At 28.8% G+C, this 9,792-nt stretch overlaps 1 protein-coding gene across 1 annotated transcript; it reads right to left on the minus strand.

The window, feature by feature from the left end:
• Nucleotides 1–4,619: 4,619 nt before the first annotated feature.
• On the minus strand, nt 4,620–8,707 carry LOC130816045 (growth-regulating factor 5-like). The gene is made up of 4 exons (XM_057682616.1): nt 8,292–8,707; nt 7,410–7,800; nt 6,479–6,958; nt 4,620–5,040 (listed from the first exon to the last, which is right to left on the minus strand). The coding sequence occupies exons 1-3, from the start codon at nt 8,494–8,496 to the stop codon at nt 6,487–6,489; spliced, it is 1,068 nt and encodes a 355-aa protein (XP_057538599.1). The 5' UTR covers nt 8,497–8,707; the 3' UTR covers nt 4,620–5,040; nt 6,479–6,486.
• Nucleotides 8,708–9,792: the final 1,085 nt, after the last annotated feature.

The raw sequence follows: 9,792 nt of genomic DNA on the forward strand, positions 1-9,792 counted from the left end.
TATGCAAGAGTAGTATTAATTCCACTCCTTTAGTAATGAGTGTATATTATTATTGATGGATGTCTTAACCTTCGTAAAATTCCGACTATTTACTCTTGAAATAGTCGAAAAATAACTTTCTTAATGCAACGATAAGTTCGTGTATAAATACATGCCTAACATAACTCAACACATTTATCATATTTGTAAACTCCCGGTTCCCACCCACTGACTCTCTTCTCATTTCACTCTTCACTGACGAAAAACAAAGTCCACCATTGAAGACGCTGCAATTGACTGAAGTAAGTTTGGAGGCACGCTTAGCGTATATTAATGGTAAGTTAAATCAATTGATTTCTCTAATTTAGGGTTTTTTTTGCCTATTTCAATTCTATATTTGTTTTTTTTTTTCTTAATTTTTTGTCATTGGCTTATTTGTTCCTTTCAATTTAGGATTTCTCTAATTGATTTCTCTAATTTAGGATATCTCTAACGTCTATTTATGGCACTCTATGAACTGTGATTTCAAATGAACATCAAATTATTATTATCCATGCTTTCAAGTTGTTCATGTTATGTTCATTCTTTGTTGTTTCTTCAAATTGTATTAGTTACTATATTGATTGTTGAATACACAAAGCATTCTAAGGGTTGTAAACTTAAAACTTTCAAATGTTGAACATGGGCATTTTGCAAGGCATATATATGCTAATAGTTATTATTGTGAAATACCATCTTTTAAAAACGGATTTCAAAATAAAAAGTTCACATTTTTATTTTCTCTTTAATTTGTATTAATTTGATTATTTAGCCCATATATCTAATATATCCCTCGAAGAACCGTCTCTCATAACAATTTGTAATATGCCAAATCAGACCAGGCTCAGGATAGGCCCAAAGGGCAACCGCGCATGGCCATGATAAAAATGCATAAGTTCAATATATTTAGGGGCCCATTTCTAAGCAGATTGAATAAATTGTTAGGAGTCTCAAAAGTAACTCATTAAACACACTTGGGAAGGAAAAAATTGTTTATGTATTGGGACTATCAATGGCATAATAACGACATTCACACCAAACAAACAAACAATGTTGTCTTCTCCGATACTTGTTTTTCCTTCAAAACTCTTCGCCTTCTTCACAACCCTTTTGAGACCCAATTAAAGGATTTAGGGTTCCTCTTATAAATTCAAGATTGCATCCCCTTTTTCTCCATTCTGCGGCTCTTCATTCTTCTAAAATCACAACCATTTTTTTAGATCTGCAATGTACTTTTTTTTTCCTTCAATCAAAACAATCTGCTTAAAGCGCATTCAACTATGAATTTCTTTGTTTTCTTTCTCAATTGACGGATTAATTACAAAGAGATGACATTAATACTATTATTGGTACCTCTGGATATGCTATTCCCTTAGTATTTCCATGGGTTTATTTTTGCACTTTCTTGTAGGTTCAATATTATAATATTTGTATTGGGACGAATTAAATAATATACTACTCAATTTTAACTCATTAGATCAAATTAAAATATAAGTTAAAGAAGATCCATAAAACAATTTGAAAACCTAAATCAAATTATAAAAATTATTAATTATAATATTTCTCGGTATTTTTTTTACAAGGGTCCAAATTTACAATTTTGCCTGGGGCCTAAAAAAAGTCATGGCCAGCCCTGATGCCAATTGGAACAAGACCTTTAAAGGAGAAGAAATGAACTGAGTAGAGAAAGAGAGAGTAATTGGATGAAAAGAGATTGAAAATGGAGGACAAAGCATGAAATGAATTTATGGAGTAAAAAAAGATATAACAAAGAAGAAGGTCTTTAATGGTCAAAAGATTACCTGCAACAACCAGTTACGAAAGAACAAACAACAATACAGTTAAAATGAATCAATACAAGATTATTCATAGTTAATCGATAATTGAGATTATTATAGGATAATTAGTAAAATATTGAATTAGTCTAAGTAATTTTTCCTAAACATATTATTGTTTTTCATATTGTTTTAACAGGTACTCTCCAGTGAGACGACATTAGCTGTACAACTAGCGAGGCTAAATAATTTTTTAAAATATTCTGACATGCTAATTTTACGATAAAAAGACAATTTTAAGACTTAAAATCCAATTTAGGACTTAAAAGATCAATTTTAAAGTTTTTAATATCAACTTTAATGTTTGAGTCATCCTATTTTAAAGTTAAAATGAGAATTATTAGATGTCTCAAAACAAACAAACCGTAAGAGTCAAAGGAAAAAAAATCAGATTTTGGAGCTTATGACTTTCACAAATTCTTGTATGAGACGGTCTCACGTGAGATGCATCTTATACATGGATTAAATAGTATAATTATTTAATTAATACAATTTATCAGCATATAAACTTCGTTTTTAAGATTATCTCACAGAAAAATAATCTATCATAAGAGTAGTTCTATTCAAATACCTAGGATTCTAATTACCCAAAAATGAGGTACCGTAAAATCATGAGCAAAGCTACATGGGGGGTTGGGGGAGGCCCGATTCCCCTTGCCGAAAATGTGATCCTTTATATTTTTAGCTTTAGCCTCCCCCTTATTAATATAATAAAAATTACTATGGCTCAATAGTTAGAGTAACATATTTGTAACATAAGGTTAAGGAATCAAATCCTAATCCAACCTATTTTTTTTAACAAACTAATAAATTTATTTATAATGTCACTACACTATATCTTTTATAATTTTACATTCATCGTTTTTAGTGCGTGTTTATATATTTGCTATTTTAATTTAATGGTATATTTTTGGAGACTTAATAAGCGAATAATGGAGTCAAAAACACTTGGTTTTTCAAATGGTAGAATTATATGTTGAATATAATTTTTCCTAAGATCCAAGTTCATTTAAGTCTATTTGATTTTAGAATTTTCATAATTTAACTTGTTTTTTATATAGTAAATAATAGGGACGGCGTAAAGATTTTAGACGCTCTGTTTATTTTTACTATGTCTTTTAAAATGGTACCTTTTATTACATTAAAAGATAAAAAAAATTTCCACTTCAAGAAAAATAATTCAAGACAAAATGTATTGTAACACTATATTATTTGATCAAATATAAAAAAATTAAAAAAACAAATTACTTAAAAAGTGTTACTCAGAACCGGGACTGAATAAAACCATTTAATATTTAAGGGCTATTATTTCTCGGAACCCTAAACAGTTGAGTATCCCAATTTAAAATTCTAACTTCACCTCTCCCTAAAAGAAATCTCAAAAACAGTTTAAAACACACAAATGGGGCTTATCAAGTTGACTGTCTTATTGAGTTACTTCATTATTAAAAGCTTGGATTTGTTAAGACTGCCATTATTTTTAAAGGTAATCTAAGTAGCCTTTAAAGTCTCAGCAAACAACATGAAGTTAACACAAGGAAAGGCCAAAACTAGCATATCTTGGGGGGCCCAACTTTTAAATGAATAAATAATGAAACAACTTAAAAGATCTGAAATCTGAAAACAACTTAAGAAGCAGCCAAAAGGGTTGAAGCTGTCATCTGCCTTTCAATTCCTCTAACCTACAAAAATCATAGATAATACCTTTATTCCCTTGATTTTGGTACTAAAAATAATATTTAGTCTTATAATATATTATTATAAGCCCAAATTATTTTATCTGATTTTATACTGATTTAACTAATTTTTTCTGATTGGATTAATTTTTTACTAATCAAAACTAAATTATATAAATAGTAAATAATTTTTACTGATTTTTATAGATTGTAACTCAATTTTAGTTATAAATAATAACTGAATAGTGAAAAACTCATTTTTACTGATTAAACTGATTTTTACTTATTAAAACTAATTTTTTACCCACTACTTATTTTTTTTAAAGTGAACTAAACAAGAAAATAGCAAATTTTAACAAATTTAAAAGGAAAAATTACCCTGAATAATACGAACTTTCACTGATTTTCCTACAATAATACGAACTTTCAATTAATCATGAATAATACGAACTTTAATACATATTTCCCGCTAGCATACCTGACCGATTCTTTACCTGGAGAAACGGTAAATTTCCCATTTCTTCATTATGCTAGCGGGAAATATGTATCAAAGTTCGTATTTTATTCATAGTTAATTGAAAGTTCGTATTATTGTAGGAAAATCAGTGAAAGTTCGTATCATTCAGGGTAGTTTTTCTTACTTAGTTTTATCAGCCAAAAAAAAAATTTAAAGGAATGAGTAAGTTTACCGGTAATAGGTAAAATGGTATGCCAGCGGGAAATATGTATCAAAGTTCGTATTATTCATGATTAATTGAAAGTTCGTATTATTGTAGGAAAATCAGTGAAAGTTCGTATTATTCAGGGTAATTTTTCCAATTTAAAAATATAGAAAAATAGATTTTCAGGGTATTTGGCAAACGACTGATAGCTACAAACTAATAATAGTGGTTATAGGGACTAATTTTATCAGCTTATTTTATTAACTGGTTTGACCAGTTAATTTTAAACCCGCTACTATAAATAATTCGTTTAAAAATAACTTATTTGTAACAATAAGTTGTTTCAAACAAGTATTTTTATCAAAATACTATTATTAGATGATTTGAGAAATAGCTTCTTTAATTTACCCCACTAACCAAACTTCAATCTAAGGTTATTTAAACCTATTTTTAGTGGTGTAATTTGTAAAGAAGATTGTTAAAAAGAGAAACAACGAGTATGACACATAGTTAGAGTGTCATCACAATAAGCAAAAAAAACTACCAATAAAAGTATTTATCTGCTCCTACTAACATATAGCCCAGTAACAAGTCCTATCAGTCACAACTTACATAGAGAAAGAGAGATTGACAGATACATAAAGGAAGGTGTTCAGCAAAAGGTTAAAAAAAAGAAAATAAAGAAGGGTAAGAAAGTTCAAAAAAAAAATAAAATTAACAGCAGACTGAACATAAAACCCCACATCACAATTCACACCTACCCAGCAAGTTTCAGTATGTGACAGCTCTCTTTTTCTGGTGACCTTTGATTCAGAGTCCCACTCACACCCAGCTCTTGAAATACTCAACCTGCAACAATAAAGCACATACTTCATTTTTTTAACACTTAAAAAAGGACATAATATGACAAACAAATTTTTGTCACATTAAAAGCCAACAACATCAACTCAATTATACCAAAACTACCTCCTGCTTCAACCCTCACCGTATTTATTCGAATTATCGGATCAATTTTAGCTTAAATTTTTAGGATCGATTTACAATCAAGTGTTGAATCCATATTGGCTTTAACATATTTTTAAATTCATTTTGAAATCGGATCAAATCGAATTCAGTTATAATGTCGGGTAAATAACGGCTAAAATAAAATTTGATTTTCAAATATCACAAACTCAGAATTTTAATAGATAAAATTATACTTGCTCTCATTCTTCCTATTAATCCCATTTACTTTTGGGTTACTATTTATTTATTACTCTTAATATATATTTTAATCTTAATCTATAAGTAAAAACATAGTCAAGTGGAATCTTCTTTGATTCGTCTCAATGCAAGAATTATTAATATTAAATTTTTATAATTTTTTATTAAACATAAAAATATTAAGGATTATAATATTATCTCAACAAATGTAAAAAAAATAAATAAACTAATAGATTGAATAGGAGGGAGTAGATACTTCAACTAAAACAAACAAATTGACAGTTTTAGCTTCATCTTGTTACAATTTATATGATCCGATTAAAGCGCACCTAAATTTAGGGGGTGCTTAGCACAAGTGAATGAGACTTGTGAGACTTTAAAGAAAAAAACTCATTCGTTTTTTGGCATGTAAGAGACTTGAAAAAAAAAGATAAAAACTCTTCTGCAAGATATTTTTCTTGGAGACTTTAATTTTTTTGTCATTTCCTATTGCCATTTCCTTTAGAGAAATAAAAACTTGGACATTTTTTAAGATAAAGTTACATTCCCTTCCCAAATTCCACATGCCAAACACCTTCTATAATAAATTTGTTCAAATATTTTACTGACTTTGCATTTTTTTTCCCTTTATAATACCCTTTTGTTACACCTGCTTATTTTTTGGCCCCGCTTGTTATAATGTACTTCCCTTTTTTTTATTTGTGCACCAAACAAATTTTTACATTAATCATTATTTTACACTATTCTACATATTGTAGTTATCAAATGTGGAAAAAAATACACGTGAAATCTTATTTTATTTAATTTATAATATAAAACTTTTATAATTTTTAGTTATTTTATAACTCAATAAATATTCGACAAAAACATAAGATCGTGTAACAAGGTGTTTGGGTGCGGGTAAAAAGAGAGATAAAACAAAAAAATATAAACTTTTATAATTTTTTGTTATTTTATAACTCAATAAATATTGGACAAAAAACATTAGATCGTGTAATAAAGTGTTTAGGTGCAGGTAAAAAAGAATATGGAGAGATAAAATAAAAAAAATATTTAGCAAAATATGAAGGAAGTAGTTTAGTACCATTAAATTTAGGGGTCCCTAGAATTGGTAAGGAAGAAATCATGATGTGAAGTAGAACTAGGAATAGAGATGGAGAGTTGAGTAGTTGAAGAAGAATCATGCCAAGAAGACTCTCTCCCACCTCTTCCATTACCCTTAATAGGCCATTCATCAAAGAAATGGTGAGTTGTCTTTTCATTAAAGCTATTTTCCCTTTCATCTTCAACCTTCATTGACAAATCACAATTGAAATCTCTTCCCCAAATATAACATTGCTTATCTTGCTTTGTTGATGCACCATTATTACTCTGAAGTTGTTGCAAGTAATTTGGATACCCACCACTTTGTTTTGAGTTATGATGATGATGATCTAAGTTACCTCCAATTTGCCAATTTTCATCCATGGAAGATCCATTGTACCCTCTTATGTTTGATCCTGAACTCTCTGTGAAAAATGCATGCTCCCCTACTTCCTCTTTTAATCCTTGAAAATATCTTTCCCTACATAACATATTTTTCACATTTATTAAGTGAAGACAAAATTAAGTACTATCAAAATTTGGTTAATTACATCCAACTAAAAACTAAAATTTATGTTTAACTTCAAAATATGTTGTTAGAGCCCTTTGAATTTATATAAACTTAACCATTAGCTTTAGCTTAATTGTTTAATTATGTTAATTTTTAACATGATATCAGAGGTGTTAAAAATGCCATTTGAATTTGAGAAGTAGTTGAGATTTAAATATCTAAACTTTTGTCACATTGATCCTATATAGTGTCAAGAAACTAACTCAACTATAAATTACATTGATATACATTGATGGTTGAAGCCTTAAGATATAATATATATTTTAACAGTTCTGTTATTACTATTAATTCCACAAATAAAACCCAGTTAGCCATTAACATACAATTAAACAACATGATTAAAAAGGGAAATTAAACAAACCTGTAATCTTTGTGATTGTAGGAGGAAGAATGGGGGTAAAGGAGATGGGAATTACAGGAGGAATCAGAAGAAGGGAGAGAAAAAAGAGAAGTAGAAGGATTTTTAGTGAGATTAGTCAAAGATGCTGCAACTGAAAGTGAATTAGTGGTAGAATTATTATTATTAATATTATTATTGTTGTTAGAAGCATTAGATGTAGTAGTAGTAGGCAAAGGTGATTCCACAGGCTTTCTTGAACGGTTCTTGCCTCTATGCATGTGCCTCTCACAGTACTTTGAATCAGGGTATGCTTCTTTTGAACACCTCCATTTTTTCCCATCTGTTCTTCTGCATCTTCCTGGTTCTGGGTCTATTTTTTTCCCATAACCCATTTGATATGGGTTCCATCCCACTGCAATTATCCCACAAAAACACAAAACATAATGAGTTAACAGAAACTATATGAAAGTCTGAAGAACACTATTATTCCTTATACTCCCTCTACTTTAAGGACTTTATTTCATTTCATTTAGACACTTGCCAATACATATATTGAAATTTTAATATAAAAAGGTTGATATTAATAATCTTTATGAATCAAACAAGATCTTACTTAACTATATATTTTAACTTATAAATTGACAACAAAATACATATTACGAATAAATTGTGAATAATGTCAAAAAAAAATAATTGGGACAAAGTGAGTAAAAGGAAGGGAGTATTTTATAGGGCCTAGCAAAATAAAACGGTATTTCAGTCTTTTAAGGAGTGTTTGACAGATATGGGACTTCTTTCTAGCTGTGTGCTCAAAAACGGTCCTACTGAGGAGGGATAGTAGAGGAAGATAAGGAGGTTGTGACCAATGAAACTGACTATCAAGAAGAGGAAAAGTGAACTTACAAGGAGAAGGTTGGTAAGGGAAGAGCTTGGAGGAAAGAGAAGAGTCAAGACTACGTTTAATGGTGAAGAGAAGATCAGGAGGAATAGGAACACCAGCAGCCATGTATTTGTAAATAAGAGCTTGATCTTCAAGTTCTTGCCATTGTGTTGATGTGAATGGGAATTTGGTTCTTCCTCCTATTGTTGTTGCACTTGTAGTACTCATTACTTTGCTAATTTAGCCCACCAAATTGTAAATTTTGATGTTTTCTTGATTAGAATTTGAGAAATTTTTTGAAAGAAATGAGAGAGAAAAAGGAGAAAAGAAAAAGAGAGTTGGCTTTTGAAGGAAGTGTGTAATAAGGGAAGTGTGAAAGAAAGTAAAGAGAAAAGGGGGTGAGGGTGGAGGGGAAATATTTATGTAAAAAGGGTCCAACAAATTGAGGAGAGAGAAAGTATGAAAGGGTTGTGTGTTTGCAGAATCTTCTGTACATGGATAAAACTAATGGTTCAGATGAGCAGAGACCCAGAGACTGTGTGTCTGAATCCCACCTCTCTTTTTTTTTAAAAAAAAATTAATTATTTTAAGTAGTAAATTTTCAATTAGTTTTAAATTATAAGTTAAAATATAGTCAAGTGGAATCTTGTTTGATTCGTTTCAATGCAAAGATTATTAATATCAATTTTTATAATTTTTATTATATAATTTGAAATATTAATAATTGAATAAGAGCATAAGATTTCGTAAAAAAGCAAACGTTGCAAGTAATTTGAAACGAAGAAAGTAAATGTTTGTTAAAATTACCTGTCAATTTTTTTTACTAGTTTAAAAATTATTTTTCAAATATTTTTCTTTATACCAACTAACAAATTAAAAGCTAAAAAGTATTTATTTCATTTGTCTTTAAAAGAGCTTGTACTTCTATTTTTTGATATAGGACTCCAACGTTATAATTGAGTTAAATTTATCCGTGATTACAAATGGTACAGCAGCAAAAACGTTTATTAAACAAATAAAATTCATAGATTTTTAAGAAATTAAATTATTTCCTTTTAACATACTTCTTCCATTTTAAAATATTTGCTATACAATGATTATTAAAACTATTTATCAATCAAGGTTATTTTATATATTGTGGTCAATGTGCAACAAAAAATATAGTCAAATGGAATCTTGTTTGAATCGTCTAATTGTCTACTATCATAATTATAACTTTTTATAATTTTTAGATATTTCCTTCGTTCCATATTACCTGTAATATTAGAAAAACGACATTGTTCATTCACCAACTTTAATTTATGGACAATTTACAATCTATAAGTTAAAACATAGTCATATGAGATCTTGTTTGATTCTTCTCAAAGCAAAAATTATTAATATGAAATTTTTTTAATTTTTTAATATACATAATTATTAGAGACATTAAGAATTAAATTAATGCATTGAACTGCGTCAAAAAGCAAATATTTTCAAATATGTTGAAATGAAAAAAATATACTCCCTCCGATCTTATGAATTAGT

The sequence above is a fragment of the Amaranthus tricolor genome, chromosome 6 (genome assembly GCF_026212465.1).
Source record: "Amaranthus tricolor cultivar Red isolate AtriRed21 chromosome 6, ASM2621246v1, whole genome shotgun sequence".
Lineage (NCBI taxonomy): Eukaryota > Viridiplantae > Streptophyta > Magnoliopsida > Caryophyllales > Amaranthaceae > Amaranthus > Amaranthus tricolor.

What these genes read in the sequence shown, in the direction of transcription:
- LOC130816045 (XM_057682616.1), bottom strand. Translation starts at nt 8,496, where the DNA reads ATGAGTACTACAAGTGCAACAACAATAGGAGGAAGAACCAAATTCCCA. An exon ending in CCCTTACCAACCTTCTCCTT is followed by an intron (nt 7,801 to 8,291) that starts GTAAGTTCACTT and finishes GGATAATTGCAG; the next exon opens with TGGGATGGAACCCATATCAA. An exon ending in TACAATCACAAAGATTACAG is followed by an intron (nt 6,959 to 7,409) that starts GTTTGTTTAATT and finishes TATGTTATGTAG; the next exon opens with GGAAAGATATTTTCAAGGAT.